At 52.4% G+C, this 15,937-nt stretch overlaps 3 protein-coding genes across 3 annotated transcripts; all 3 read right to left on the bottom strand.

Moving 5' to 3' along the window:
* Positions 1-546: 546 nt before the first annotated feature.
* On the bottom strand, positions 547-3,811 carry Z520_08619 (uncharacterized protein; the record flags this gene model as incomplete). Its single annotated transcript, XM_016779115.1, has 2 exons — positions 547-3,325; positions 3,381-3,811. The coding sequence occupies 2 exons, from the start codon at positions 3,809-3,811 to the stop codon at positions 547-549; spliced, it is 3,210 nt and encodes a 1,069-aa protein (XP_016629622.1).
* An 813-nt stretch (positions 3,812-4,624) lies between these two features.
* Positions 4,625-6,854, bottom strand: Z520_08618 (uncharacterized protein; the record flags this gene model as incomplete). Its single annotated transcript, XM_016779114.1, has 2 exons — positions 4,625-6,777; positions 6,827-6,854. 2 exons carry the CDS (start codon positions 6,852-6,854, stop codon positions 4,625-4,627), a joined length of 2,181 nt encoding a protein of 726 aa, XP_016629621.1.
* Positions 6,855-8,514: 1,660 nt separating this feature from the next.
* Positions 8,515-14,781, bottom strand: Z520_08617 (uncharacterized protein; the record flags this gene model as incomplete). The annotated part of the gene is made up of 1 exon (XM_016779113.1): positions 8,515-14,781. One exon carries the CDS (start codon positions 14,779-14,781, stop codon positions 8,515-8,517), a length of 6,267 nt encoding a protein of 2,088 aa, XP_016629620.1.
* Positions 14,782-15,937: the final 1,156 nt, after the last annotated feature.

Here is a 15,937-nt window from a genome sequence, read left to right as displayed (position 1 = left end):
AAATTGGCGCTGGGCTGAGGGATCTTTTTGAGCGCGCCCCAACCAGCCCCTGGATATCGCAGCCTCGTCGAGGCTTGTGTATCCCCATCGTAAGACGAGTGCTCGGTCCAATGTAGCTGCCTTGAACTTCTTCAAACCAATTCTTATCAGTAACTGGTATGAACCGAGATTGCGCTTCTCTTCAAGCGATTATTCTGTCTCACCAGCCTCGCAGAGGTTACCTGTCTGACAGGCTGCAGAGTTGCGTGCAGGGCCACAACCCACCGCACCTGGCGACGGCGTCATATACTGAGTATATCTGTTGAAATGGTACTCACGCGGAGGTTGTCTACTCACGGACCACGGCTGTCATTCTTGATAGGAGTGAATACTGTCTGAAGACATGGGTCATCATCATCGTCTCCTAAATCCGATGGTCTCACACACCGAAGGTTGTTTCCCAAAGCGGCACAAGACCTGGAAGTTCTCCTCGCCTGATTAGAACAACTCCCGCAATGAGGCTGTCGAAGTCTCTTTGTGTTTTCGTGAGCCTTGCAATCTGCGCTACTAATTCTCGACATCCTCTCCCTCTGTAGAGTGCTGTTCATGACCATCTTGACCTTCGTCACCGCTTTGCTGAAGTTCCTCCCACAGCCTTTGTAGGGAACGGGTCGTGCGCATCTCCTCGTCCGTCCATCCGGCCGCGTGCAATGCATCTAAGCCGTTGTTAAAGACGTGAGAGTCGTCTTGGTGTAATGCTCGGAAATAATCAAGACCCTTGCGCTTGATCGAAGGCTGCATCCTGATCCAAGATGCAGTAGTGACGTAGGCGTGGAAAAAAGGAGGGTTCGAACTGTGCTTGGTAGACACCCACCACGACATCGGCGGCTGAAAGCAGAGGACTTGTTTTCGCGCGCTTGCTGCCCCTGCCCCGCGGAGAAGGCTCTCAATTCTCTCCGCAAGGACATGACCCGACCCTGTGACGAGGTCCAAAGCGCTAAACTTGGACAACATGAAAGCGGTTGACAAGGTCGCTTCTGAACTTGACCTCCACCCATCTTCTTCCGAGTCCCTTGCGAAGCAACAATCGTGACTCTCATTTGGATCAGCCCCAGCTTCCAACATTGCCGTGATTAGGTCCACATAACTTCCTTTTTCAAGTTCACTTGGGGTCTCAGCGCGCAGCCACAGTGATGGCCAAATCAGAGCATTTGTCCATATGGTGAAAGCTTGATGGTCAGAAATTCCAGGCCACAGCACCTGGTTGGGGTCAGCCCCAAGCTGAAGTAGCAGCACACCGCACTGGATAACGCGTGGCAAGTACCAGCAAATAAAGGCACCTTCAACCCACCATGAAAGCAACTCGGTGAGATAAGCCTTGTTTTCCGCGACGCCCTTTTCGTTAAGCCTGTTCATCAGGTATCGAGGGGTGCTGAAGTCGCGGAAAAGTTTGATATAATCTACTTCATCGCTCTGCCCTCTAACAATGAGGTCTGATTCCACGCTTTTCAGATCCCACAGGTCCAAAGCGAAAAGTTTCCTACAGATGACTTCGGCTTCTGAATAGAATTCTGTGGAAGCTTCTTCAGACTCTAAATGCGGAAGATAAGCGGCCCAAAATTCGAGGGGAAGCCATAAAGCGTAGAGAGGAGGAGCAAGAAAGACAGAGATGAGATTTGACCTGAGTAGCTGCACCACGAGCTCTTCTTTCGTATATAGCTGAGCTTGCAGCAATGCGTGGCCGTCGGAAGTATTGAGAAACTCCGCAGCCGTGCGGTGCACAAAGTCCACTTTTGTTGATGTGTGTGCACGAAAACATTCCAGGAGGTGGTCGATAACTTCAGGTCGCAACTCAAGGGTACTGTACTCAAGCCTTTTTTGAACTTTTCTGAGTTCGCTGTCCAGATTGTAAAGTTGAACGTCCGTCACCTCGAGAAATCCAGCACAACATACAGTGACTCTTTTCCTTACCTTCTCATGATCCACCTTAGCCTCAAGTTGCTTAACTCCCCAGGTGGCTGCTGGCGTGGAGAAGATGGGGCGTAGATCTTCATCAACCATGATTGTCATTTCCAGCAGGTTTTGTGGTCCGAAGTGCTGGATAATTTGGAGATAGAGTGCAGCTTCCTTTGCGTATATAGGATAATCGTCCGCCATCCTCTTCCACATGTGTTTGTAAAGGTCAGAGATCTCAGACGGGAGTTGGTCAAGACGTTCTTGCAAGGTTTCCCAGTGGTCTTCATTCCTGATTCCGCGTAACAACGATTGAACAGCTAGGGTAACCCAGAGGAACACCCCTTCGGCTTTCCAGACGACCTCATCCACGAGTCGAGATGCCTGCGTCGAATGTGCGGCTCCGAGCTGATCTGTCAGGGGAGTTTTGAGTAATTTGTCTTCGACATAACGCCGGATGTCATGCTCGGTTAGAGTCTGGATGACAAGATTCGGACAGCCTTGATACAACACTTGGAGGTTGTTCTGGGGTCGACTGGATATGCACAACTTTATGCTATTTTGATAGTTCAAGACATCTTGTAGAGCCCTGATAGCTTCGGTTCCGTCCACAGCATCCTGGAATTCGTCAAGCCCGTCAAGGAAAAAACAGAAGCGCTGATCCACGGCTTGTACAATCATTTGTAGGAGGCGAAGTAATAGTTTGCTAGTCCATACGGTCAGCAATGGAGGGTTGTGAGGTTGGATAACATCGGACCAGACCTGGAGTGCCTGGTTGGAATCGATAGCTCTGAGGAGTTGATAAATCAGTGACCGTAGAAGGCCGACGAGGGCTTTTTGGAGTTCGACACCGGCCTCCCAGAAGAAGAAGGACAGTATAGTCGTTGGCTGTCCTGAAGATCCCAGCTCTTTCAGGGTCCTGCTATCTTGCACCAGAAAGTTCATCAGGGTAGATTTACCACTGCCCGGCTTTCCGAGAATCCAGTACAGTGGCTGGTCGCTTCGTAGCCAGCTAGGAAAGTTGTGCCAACGTTCGGGCGTGTCTTCGAGGCTCTCAAATATCCACTCGAAGGTCTTCTCATGCGCCTCTTCGATCGTGTCTTGTCTCCAATTGATCCCCGGGAAATGGAGGCTCTGCATGAACTTGTCAAATTCGACTTTTTGAAGCTGAGTATCCACAACCTGGTCAATCTTCTTATCGATCTGGTCGATACGGCTCCTGGTGACAAGATGTTCCTGCGTAACGTGAGATCTTGCCTGCGCACCTTGTGAAGAGACAAGCTTTTCCACAGTCGTAGCACCCTCTATGATCTGCTGGGCAATTTCCTTTTGTCTATCGTTCAACGCCTTTAAAATGTCTCCCTGATTGCGAAGGGTTAAGCTCAACTTTTCACTGATCAGGAAACATTAGTGACCGAGATTCTGTATGCTCAAGGCGCTCAGGGTACCTCAGTTGAACAAGGATCTTGTTGTCTAGAACCTGAACAAGTCCGTCTAGTTTCCTCTTTAGCTCATCAATTCGAGAAGCTCGCCATTTCAGGTGAAACGTCTTGACGAGTGCAGCTCTGCGGCCCAAACCGGGAGCAATTTTGAGGGAGTTGAGCTCCTTGCTAAGAGACTCCGCTAAATCGTGCACCCTTTTTCCGAGTTCAACCAGTGCGGCATCGGTTTTGGACAGCTGTGTTCCCGGTGGGAGAGACTGGGCCTTGTCGAGAGCGTCAGAGGTTTGAGATAGTTGATCACTTACATAACTCAAATCCTCGATATCGACGGTCGTCCCATACTTGTAGAACTGGCCACAAGCCTTTACTGCCTTGGATGTTGAGTCTATCACTTGAATGATATTGCATGCGAGACTTAGTGCGGCGATAGCTTCCATATTGATGGCCGAAGAGATGGATTTCCCGGTGCGGCTGAACCAATATGGGGGGCTGGCGGTGCTTCTCTAGATGAAAGTGGCCGGATTCCGGCCTGGTATGTCGCTTCGAAGCGTAACAAAGGGTCCTCGGGTTGACTTCTGTGATTTGAGCAGTCGAAGGTATATCAAAGAGTCGCGGATGTGAGTTGGTCGCCATCATGGTGATAACATGAGGTTGAGAAAGACACGTCCTCGTGCCCAAGGCAGATGCTGCCTGATTGGCAGCCTCTCTGCATAAGCGAAGTGCATAGTGTCCTGCATGATCTAGCCGCCTCGCAAGGCAGACTCGAGAAGGACAACATGCACGTGGAGGCTGTGCGTCTGCACGGCTTCATTGTTCGCCTCGGCTACTGAATGAACGGTCGAAGATGGGTGCCTAGTATATGTTAGACGCAATAGGACCGATCGAAGAGGGAGAGCAAAACTAGCTAGGGTGCTGGGTTGCAAACAGTGCAAGGGTTTGTGGCAGCAGGCACGTCCAGCACGCCGTGACAAGGCTGAGGAACAGGATAGAACTTTCGAAGGGCAAGAAAGATATCAAACTTTGGCCTGTGTAAGGGGCATCTTTTACTTGATCTGAAGTCTCCTGATACTTGAATAGCCTAGTCCATGGACAACAGACTCTCAAGCGTCCCAAATCTCAACAACATGCCCGGACGATTAGCTCCCAACGTAGAAACAGTCCGCAACAAATGGTACCTCCCCTCGCACTCCGGAAACGAAGCCGCCCTGACCAGATTCAAATAAATTGCGTCCCCCTCGAGCAACACCTGATCAAAATGGTACAAAGTTCACCTCCCATCCAGCCTCTTCTACTGGTGCGGTCCTATCCACCACGACGCGGAATCGACCGACCATCTCGGCGTTCGGCCAACCATCCTGGTGTCGGTGGACGTTCTCAAGGTGTTGCATGAAACTGCTCACATTGCCAAAGATAGGTGTCGTCGCCTGCGCCACGCCCTCCGTCTTTGTCGCATTATTGTTCCCATGCCCTGATTTGATACTCGCAGTTGACCCGGTAACATTACTCGCGGTCCTTGACAAGTCCAACCAGCCCCGACTTTTCCCCTCGACACAACAAAAGATGCAACCAAAGCTTCCGAAACTTCCGTCCCTACTAGAAGGTGTATCGGCGAGTGCTATCCCCTTCAATGAAACATGACATCTCGCCAGAAAAGCCCAACGATATCTGATACCGCCGCCTTCCGACACACGGATTCTAGGATCAAAGATTCTCTCGGGCTTTCCCCTCTTCTTTTTGTCGTCGGAGGTGTTTACCGTATTATAGACAGGTCCCTCGAAATTACACTTCTCGCAGCGCCAGTATGCAGTCATTCCAGACAAGCCGTGAGGGCGATTGGCGATGGTGAATGCCTTGCGCTCCAGGCCGGCTTGAAGGCGAAACGCTCCTTTGCAGAATCCGAGAAGGTTTTTATCAGTAGGAAGGACGACGGGCCCAGTGTTTATTAAGGGAGTGACCGAGGGAGCGGTGGACGAGGCCAAAGTATGGACCGAAGGGGCACGGCCGGGTGTGGGCAATTGGAGTTTGGGAGCCACAGATTGAGTTTGGGATTGAACGGGGGTCGGCGGGAGAGGGCCAGTTGGTGGCGGCGTACGAGCTGGCTCAATCGGAATGGGGCCAGACACAGACGGACGAGACAGGAATTCTCGCGGCAACGTTGTAATAGTGTCAGTTTTGAAACGAATTGGTCGTCGAGGAATTTGTCGATTCACTGTCTTTGCAACGCCAAGTGAATCAGATCTCGGTTCTCGTCTTGGTGGCCTGCTATTTTCTTGCAGGTATCGCACGTGCTCAAGGCTGCTGTGGTTGGAAGCTTGTGCTCTCGAGGAATAAGAGGCAGAAGCCTGCCTTTCTGGACTTGTCGGCTGGTACATGTCGTAAATGGTACCATTGCTAAATTGCCTACCATCTCCCCGGGCGACATGGTCCCCATAATCATCTGGTCCAAATCGATCTCTTGAACTCCGACTTTGATGGCCGCTAGATGCTCGGGAGAGATCAGGTGACGAAGGCGGGTGGCTGTTCTTATCCGTGGAGATATTTGACTCTCGATCAATATCTTGTGCACTTGCCGGGGGTGTCAAAACGGGCTGACCACCGGGCTGAGGAAACATGAGCAAGATGTTGTCATCCGGTGCCAAAGCTTGAGATGATCTTCGCCGCAAACTCCTGGTGTCAGCTTCGTCAACCCTATGAACTCCAACTGAGGGTACGTTCACATGAAACTCGGCGGCCGGCCGATGGACCGCCGTGGTGGCGGAGAGAAGATGTAAATACTGCTCTTGAGAGCCTCCAGAACTAACTGACAACTTTCGCTCTTCAGAAACTGGCGGACGGAATGATGGCGACATGCTAAGGTGACCAAATTGCTCCGCCACAGCGTCAGGAGTGCGAGGAGCAGGAAAGGCGGCAGAAGAGTGAGTGCTTCGACTGCTCGAATAACCCAGGGACGGAGAGAGAGGAGGCAGCAATCCGGGGGATGACGAATAGGACAATGTTTGGGGGTAGAATGCCTGTGCCTTCATTGCGTCCGACAGTCGTTGGGACAATTGGCCCAGGCAGACACCAGCATTGACTCGACAATCGTCCGAAGCCGTTTGGAGCGCAAGGAAATCAAGTTCGATCCCATCCATATAGACTGTCCTCAAGTTGATTATCAGAGACATTTGTAAGTTGATCAAGACATCTTTCAATTGTTCCCTCGCTTGTATATCACCGCAGGCGTATGGCTCTCCGAATCGTTTGATGTCATGCTCAAAGTGGCCACGGACAATGATAGGCCCCAGGGCAAGAGATTCCAACAGGTCGCGAGTGGCTTCTTCGGGCAGGTGCATGCCATCGCTGTCCATTCTCTGGTCACGGATACGCTGGACCAGTTTCGTGGCATCGTCGAAAGCAGCGATGACTGTCAGGAGAGATTAGCAGTGAGCGTCTCCCATGAAGTAGGAACGTACCAGCTCGAACAAGTGAGGAGATATCCATCTCAGGCCGACTCCTCCCAGGTGAGAATCTGCGCAAGCAAATGCTGGAGTGGGCTAGGTTGTCAACTCATGGCGCAGATGCGCCCTCGCGTTCACTGCTGGAGCGCAACGCATTCGAAGAGCAACGAGTCGGGACAAGAAACACGGAGAGAAGAGTTTGGATGAGAGCAACGGAACGGAAGACGATTCATGACCAGGGTAACGTCCATGACCCTTTCGCGGTCGAACAGGCGCGGGCGCGGCCAGTTGCCTCCCATGGCAGCCTTACCATTCTAAAGTGCGGTGTTGCCTCCAAACCGTGATGCGCAGCTGGGCCAGTGATTGCAACGGTTGCACAGAGCCAATTCGAGGCAAGGAAGAGGGATCTGGTTGGGCCATGAAAGAGAAGATGCGTGGAGCAGATGCCAGGACAGGAATCGGCGTGCATTAGTGCCCATGGTGAATGAACAGGGAAGAGGAGATTCAAAAGAAAATGCTTGGTGGGTTCGAAGCTGTGATGAAGCTCGAGGCCCCGGATGGCAAGTTGTGGAGGGGCACCTCACACCCACCCAGGCACGCACCAAGGGGGAGGAGGGCGTGGGCCCCATTGCCAGGGCTATTCCCAGGGGCCCAGCCTAAGCGGGGGGAATGGGTTTCGTGCCGAGAACAGGCGAATAAAAGCCTTTGATAGGCGTCCCCCCTCCATCTTTTAGCCCCTGAACGGTCCTTTCCTTTGTTCTGTGCTCCAGGTGGGTGCCAGGTACCCGTCGAGCCCGTTGACGGCGCGGGACCGATGCTTGGAGTGCTTTTGTTCTCTCCACTGATAGACAAAGCCTCCCTTTGCATCCTGTTGCTTTTCTAGTTTCACCTATTGCACACTTGAAGGTGAAGTTCGTGTTGGACTCGAGGGGAGTGCCCTGTCACAGAGCTGTGGCTACCTCAACTACCTAGGTACCTCGTACAATTAAAGTAGGAGGCGGCGTTGAGGCGCCCTTGTCAGCAAGCCAGTCAGCGTCGTCGCCGTTGTCATTGATCCCTCCAACCAGCCCAACTTCGCGCAAGAGCTAGGATTCAGCTCCTTCCCTAAACCGGTGGAGATGAGACTCGTGATCTAAGTAACGCAATCTCAGCCTCAAATTCGAGAATCATCCTCCTGTTACGCAGACATGCATATCGCTAGTTTAACGAGATCGCGTAGCGATAGATACTCCCTACGAGGCACCGAATTCCCCGTGCGGACTATTAAATACTACTCGGCACATTGTAGAGGCTCATTGCCGTGCAGCACCGTCCTGGTTGCCACCACTTGCGCATGTCCAGTGTCATTGTGTTCAAATCCTCACGCCGGCTGTGGCTTGCCGATTATTGGTGCACCAAGAAGCAGCAGCAGAAGAAAAAGAAAGAAGAGCCAGTAACACTCAAAGATCGATTTAGAGAAATGAATGCCGCTTTCATTATCTCCGGAGGGTACGCTGGACTTGTAGTCCTTGCCACTATCTGTAGGTACACCAAAAAAAGGAAAAGAAATCTAATGCTATTGTACTTCAACCATGCTGTCCCATACCAAACCTTATTCAACTCCTCCCAGGCACTTTATTTTGCAATCCTCGCACCGTTTCCGGTAACACCTCCGGAAAAGAAAACAACGCCCCATCAAGAAGCAAAGACATTGCTCTGGATGTTTATGCCACCGAAGAAAGGCGTCTCACCCCTGCATCTCCCGCGTTCTCGTATGATTCCCAGTCCTCCAAGATCTTCGCCAACCGCGGTGAGTTGGTCAATCGGTAGACCTCCTCAAAATACTCCTTAGAAATTTCAAAAGGTCTTGCAGTCACATTGGGGATGTACTTTCCAACCAACTTCGCCGGATCGATGCTCGTCTTATTGATCTTCTTCAGCAAGAAAGAACGGAACGGTTTGACGCCAGATCGCAGGAAGGTGCTGTGGAAAGGAACATCAATGCCCTTGAGTGGGATGACGGCAAAGCCTCGTTCGAGCTCAATCGGCTGCGGCTTGGCTTCCGTCCTCTTGCGACACTCGCCAATGATCTCAACCAGGTGGGCTTTCACATCGTCCAAAGACATCTGTTGCATCAAGGCCTGGATGTCGATCTTCTGCATTTTCAGAACGTTGAGCACATTTGTCATACAGTCAAGCGCGCGAAGATCGCCAGCGCACACATATTGCATGTTGGCGACATTGTAGTTGACAATCTCCACCAACCAGCCAGTGGTCTCGGCAATGTTCTCTACCACATATTGCAAAGCCTGTTCATTGAACGTCTTGGAGATACGGCTCGGGTTCACGGCGCACATGGAGTAGTTGCTTCGTCCCTGCTCGTCACGCTCGACAGCGACTTGCATGGTCAACCCGCGGTAGAACACGACAGACACCAAGCTCTCAATGGGCATGACCTCTGCAATTGAAGCGAGGGCGGAGTATTCTCCCAGAGAGTGACCGGCAAAGCTGCTGTCGCGCTGGACGAGACCCTTGGAGCGCATGTCTTCAAAGGCAGCCTTCTCCATCAACGTCAAGGCTGGCTGCGTGAATTGTGTCGCAGACAGCAGCCCGGTAGGTGAGCGGTAGGTGTAAGACGTGGTGCTTTCGTTGATCTCCTTGAAAATTCTCTCGGACTTGACAGAGCCGTCAGCATTGATGGACTCGAAAGTCATGGCCATGTAATTTTGACGGATGGCTTTGCCGCGTGGGCCTCCAAAGTGGATGGTCAATTCGTTAGGATTGTTCTTGACAATATTGATGATGGAAAGACCATAGTTGTCCATGAAGTGACGATCGGCTCGGTCCCACACCTCCTTAGCCACGGGGCTTCGTGCGTACAGGTCCATGCCCATACCTTGCTCCTGCGAACCTTGACCAGTGAACACATACGATGACACAGGCTGCTCAACTTCAGCTTCGGCAAGGAGAACTTTGTCGCCAGTTTCTTTGTTGGTCGTCTCAATCTTGATGATCTTCCGACCAGCGACCATGCCGACGTGCTCAAGCTTGACTTCCAGGTCATCGTTGGGGAGGACCATGCCGACCAGAGAGACATGGTAGCTTCGGACACGGCCAATATGGTTCTCAGCAGCCCATGTCTCAACCAGACTTCGAACGGCAGCGCTGGAATACATGCCGTGCGTGATAGTGCCAGGAAGGTTGGCGTAGCTGGCAAAGATCCGCGACACGTGAATGGGATTGTAGTCGCCCGATACACGAGCATAGGTCTCGTTCGAAGCTGGGGCCCTGAGAGTCAAAGGAGTCTTGCCACTAAGAGGAATCGCGTTCTCAAAGTTGACAGGCTGGTCGATGGTCTGACCGTTCCTCTGGAGGTAATCAATCACTGGATTACCATGAGAGGCCCCCGCTTCATACTGCACAGAAGCTACTTGAATGACTTCCTTGGTAGGTAGTTCCAGCTCGATCTGGCCGACCGTCTCAACGCTTGAGAAGACAGTTTTGTTCTTGAACCGGACCAGACTTGATAGACGGAACGTCAGAGTCTGTCCCAGCAGGTCAATATCCGGCTCATCAAGGTGGAACCACTCTTTGGATCGAAGGACGGCAATGTCCTTGGACGTAGCGAGAGTGACCTGCATTGGCGTCTCCTGTCTGCGTTGAAAGGTGTTCTCGTAATCCGTGTAAGTACCTCTGTAGAGGAACTGGCTGGTCACTTCCATCACCGGCTGACCTCTGCGGGTGATGGTTCCGCAAACCTCGACCATCTTACCGGAGTCTTGGTTGAGCACCGCGTTGATCCGGGCAGATGTGTGAAGCTCATCACCGGCCTTCAATGGCTCGGCACCAGGGAGCATGCGGAAGCCATTTGACAAGTGGACGAGCTTGAGGAGATCACCATCAATCGCGCGAGGGAAGATCGGTTTGGTGATAGCCTTCCACCCAACCACAATCGCAAAGTCCATGGGTGCAAAGACCTCTTTGCCCGGACGGTCGACGAAAGCTTCACCAGTGTTGCCAACAGCATGAACGAAATCGGCAATGTCTTGGGTGACAATGGTCGCTCTGCCACCATCGAAGACGTTCGTAGTGGGCGTGTCAAATGGCACATCCTTCTCACCAAACCAGATTCGGTAGTAGAACTCCTTGATGCGATCGTTGCGACCATCCATAACTTCATGAATTGGCGCATAGCCAGTTTCTGGGTGGTAAATGAATTTGAAGGGAAGGGCGACAGCTTCTCCTTCCGCGGTCCTCTCTTCCCACATGTTCATTAGGATCTCATTCTTGCCGAACAGACTAATGTCAAGTGTCCTGGCCATCTTTCCAGATTGACTGGGCTCCTTGACGGTGATCGTGGTCTTGTAAGGATCTTTGGGATGGGCCACCTCAACGGTCATGCCTCGGGTTGGTGCCAAGATGCGCCTGATGGGGTTGTTCTGATAACGAGCACCTTGCACGAAAACATCGGCCGTGAAGAAGGCATGTCGCCACGAGTAGTTCTTGCCAGCAAGAAGCTGAATCCAAGCTTCAGTGTCTGGTAGTGTGGCGGATGCCGATGCTGAGAGCCTGTATGTAGTCCGAGAGCCGTCGGGAATAACAGTGACACCGTCCAGCTCCACCACGCTCTCCGCAGAAGTGATGATCTTGCCACCAAAATATTCTATGACTGGGACAGAAGACTCGCGTCCACCATAGAAGTCTTGAATCAACCCTCTAATGTGGTCATGGTGGATACCATCCAAAATGTCTTTGATGGGCTCGTCGACTTTCGTTGAGTATTTCGCTGCCATGGGTCCTTGTAAGATGCAGGTTCTGCCAACGTCTTGGTCGACAACGGCATCCAGATCTTCGGATTGCCAAAGGGAATCCTTCTTGAACCAGAACTCGAAGTTCTCGTCCAGCGAGGGAACGAATGGCACAGGCTTTTGACCACGTCGCTGGCACAGGAGCAGGAAGTGCTGGACATCTTGCGCGTTGATCAACTGAGTTTCAGCCTCGGGATAAGCGGCCAGAACCTTGTCCACCACAGGGAAGGGGTTCTCGAATTCTGCATAGCTCTGGATAAGGGATGGTTTTCCCGCACCAACGGTGAAGCGTTCCTCCACTCGGCGGATGAAGTCGACGGTGAGATTCCGGAGTGTCACCTCGATCCAGCGAGATTGGTGTTTCACATACATGAGCTCGACCATGCGTCGAACCACTTCAGCGTAGGTCATGTCCTCAAGGTCAACCGTCTCGCCAGCAGAGTTCTTACCGAACCAAACTTTCTGGAAGTCGTCGTTGAGCTTCTTGATGATGTACTCGCGCTGCTTCTTAAGCTCTGCAACTCGCTTCTTCTTGTCCAAGCTAAAGATCTTCTGGTCCATTTCGGCCCAGAATTTGACACCGCGGGTCGCAAGCTTGTGGATCGGCTCGCCCATCTCTGATCGAACAGTGATGACACCACCGGCTGGTCCCTTGTATGTCTTCTCCCACTCGGTATCATCGACGCCCTCAGCCTCAGCAATGGCCTTCTTTGCATTGAGAGAGGTATGGGCCTCTTTCGCCGTCATCATGCGACTACCAAAGAGGATACCGTCAAAAGGCATAGGCGGATAGCCGAATTTGCGCGACCAGGTACCGGTCAGATACGGGTAAGTATCTTCAGAGCCACCAAAACCACTGCCTGCCACCAGGATGATATTCTGGCATTTTCGGATACGACCGTACATTTGGATGACTGGCTGATGAAAATCTTCGAAAGAATGATGGCCGCCACCACGGCCACCAGTCCACTGCAGAATGACAGGGAATGTGGGATTAGCTTTGGCAATATTGATGACTTGCTGAATCGCATCCATGGAGCCAGGCTTGAAGGCAATGTGCTTGATCCCAAGGGTGTCAATGTACTCTTGAGCAACCTCGATCGACGGCACACCCGCACCGATCGTCAGCCCTTCGATAGGGACACCGTCAGCGCGGAGCTGGGCGAGAAGCGGAATTTGCCAGCCCATAGCACGGGGATTGACATAAATCAAGTTGACCGTAATGCCTCGTCCAGGAGGAATGGCCTTCTCGATCTTGTTCAGCGCTTCGGTCATACTCTTTGCGTTGTAGTAGCCGCCGCCGGCCAATTCAATGTGGTAGCCGGCGTTCATAGTCGCGGCAACGAAGTCCCACGGGACTGTGCAGGGAGTCATGCCGGCAACCATCAAAGGTGGCACACCCAGCAAGCGCGACATTTTGGTGTCGACATAAGTCTGGCCGACTGAAGTCTTGACAAGTCTTGGTCCATGCTCTTTGACCCAGTTGGTTGCATATTTGACTGCATGCTCTTCGTCGCGATCGAAGAGCTCGGGCTTGTATCCAACTTCAGTATTGGTCCCATCCATGGCACCAGCCAAAATCACGCGGACTCCCGTGCCATCTTTGTTGCGATTGGTGAGAACTCCGAGACCTGAAATGCCTCCTGGGCCAAAATCGATGATGTGGGAGGCACCCTCGAACACCGTGGCCTGTTCCCAGTGAACAGGATCCTGGGTGATCATACGCACAAGGTCTGGGACCACATCCTTATCTTGCTGGGCGCGAAGATCCTCACCAGTGTTCGTGTCATACACAGGAATGGTCAGGCGAGAAGCAGGGATCCTAACCTCGGCCAGATCTTCGAGGATATGCTTGTATGCTTCGCTCAAGAGAGGGCTGTGGAATGGAGCAGTGATTGGCAGGAACCGGTTGACGAAGCGCACTTTACGCTCTGTGAAGGGAATGCGGTTCTGGTCCAGACCAGTGGGAGCCTTGACCTTTCGGAGTCGAAGATTCAGACCGTGTAGAGAGATTGGAGCACCGGTCACAACAAAGTTACGTGCACTGTTCACCAGAGAAATGGCAATATGTCGATCCTTGGGCAGGTGCTCGTTGGTGGCGTCAATGTGCTCTTGGAGTTGTTTCTTGGATAGATCTCGCACCGAAAGCATAGGTGTGGGATTCCCTTCTCCAGCTTCGAGCGAGTCTTGCAGGATCGAAGGCGCAATACTTGTGCGAGGGTAGGCTTGCTGGCTCCGCATGCCAATCCAGAAGAGCATGGTAATGGCATCTCTGGCGGCCTTTGCAAAGCTCTCCCACGAGGTTGCAGTAGCGATAGCGGCAGCCGTGACTACACCCTGGGAATGGCCAGTAGTGCCATTGAGGCGTTCGTTGACCTCGCCGGGCGTCTTACCCAGGACCTTACAAGTCACTTGATAATGGGCAAGTTGAACCAGTCCGATCAGCGGCAAGCTGACCGGCGCAGAGACCAAGTAGTCGGTGTCTGGTTGGGTTTCCTTATCGGCCAGCCAACTGAGAATGTCCAGGCCTTTGGTGTAAAATTTGTCTGCTTTGGGACTTCTGGCCAACGTCTGCAGCAGCTCGGCCGAAGTTTCGATCAGATCTTTAGTGAAGGATGGATATGTGGTGTACACCTCTCGCAGCTCCTCGAAATATTCTTCGATGTTTCCCTGACCACCAAATACGGTGAAAATGCTGGCCTCCTCATCATCTGCCGCTCGAAGCAGAGCCGAATCGTGGGGTTTAATGGGTCGTGCCACTGCTGCCCGACCGGCGTAATAACATTGAACAAGAAGATTTTTCTTTGCTGTGATGCCGGGGAGGGTGGCAGCCAGAGCATGTACATCGTTCGCATGCATGAAAGCTCGCTCAAACTCATTCAGAGCTACCTTGAGCACTTCGACAAAGCCAGCGGCCTCCTCATCATCATCAACTTCAGCGGCAATGAAGCCAATGTAGCGGGCGACCAGCTCGGCACTCGATGAAGGCTCATCGTCTTGAGCGAGCTCATCTGTGGGTTCTGGGAGTGAGGCATTGAACGCATCTTTCAGCTGTGATGCCTGGAAATGGAGACCGGTGGGTATCAGGAATGAGTACTCGAGAGAGCCATGGGTGAGGATAAGAGGACGCAGGTTCTGGGAAGATCGAGGAGTATGAGTGCCGGTCGCACCGCCGGAATACATGATTGCTGCCGTGTAGATGGAATGCCTCTATTCTGTGCGATGATGTGAGGGAGTGTAAAGTATCGAAGTGAGCAAGCTAATGCCACTTAGAGGCTTGGGTATGTTGCGAAGGGAATGAGTGAGGAAGATAGGAAGGAGTGTTTGTCGAGAGGTTATGTTGGAACAGGAAGCGAGTCCAGCTGGTATAGGACGGTAGGATTAGTTATTGAGGAACGGGAAAAGTGGCAACTGGAGCAACGGAGGACACTGAACAGCAGTATGTATTGGGGTTGTCTTCAATGTTGGATGGATCTGGTGATCTTTGCGATACGAATATGGCCGAAGCTGTGAATCTCTGTTGAGCGATGCACAAAAGTTTTTCCCGCTTCGCCGCCCCCCCCAAACGAACCCTCAGTTCTCAGCAACCCCAAAGCGCAGCTCATCCTAGGCCCTCCTAGGCCATCCACGCCCATCGAAAGCCGGCCAAGCCCAGCCTCACGCCGGCCGGGGCGCTGTGGATCCCTGCTCCCGGGGGTCCCTCACCAGATCTGAGCCAATGGTAATCCCCGGATGGCGGCCCCTCAGGTGTTTAGGCCAAGCTAAAATTTTGGTGGGCAACGCGCTTCTGCAGGGACAGGGTGCAACGGGCGTCATCGCTTGCTTCTCAACCCTCTTGACGGAGGAAAGGAAAACACAGACAACAGCTTTCATACTAATCAAGCCGGCCTGGACTGGTGGATAGGTAGAGCAGGCAGCAAGATTAAACTGATGAGTACTCGCACTAATCTGTGAGCTTGTTGTTTCTACGAGCAGGAAAGGATACGGTGTTCTCTCAATAAAGCTCACCAGTGACACCCAAGTGAGGGTCGTTACCTCAACTTTACGTAGCTGTGCAGCTGCTTCTCCAATTCCCTAGGTAGGTTCCTGTAGGTTCCTGTAGGGACCTATTGTGGTTCCTAGGCTGCGGAAAATCCCAGCCTAGACATTTTTCGCCTCCCAAAATTTTTCGTGGGGGAGCCAGACTTGCAGCCGGTCAACCTGGGCTTACCCACAGTGCCCACTCTTTTCCCACTCCTTTCTCAACCTTCCCATTTTCGCCGTCTCCAACAAACACTGCTGATGCTATGCTTCCAGCTTATCAGGCTGATTCGTGCATTGGACCGACCGCCAACAGATC

Source organism: Fonsecaea multimorphosa (genome assembly GCF_000836435.1).
Source record: "Fonsecaea multimorphosa CBS 102226 unplaced genomic scaffold supercont1.20, whole genome shotgun sequence".
Taxonomy (NCBI): domain Eukaryota; kingdom Fungi; phylum Ascomycota; class Eurotiomycetes; order Chaetothyriales; family Herpotrichiellaceae; genus Fonsecaea; species Fonsecaea multimorphosa.
The sequence above is the reverse complement of the archived record's forward strand: the minus strand, read 5'-3'. Positions and strand labels throughout refer to the sequence as shown.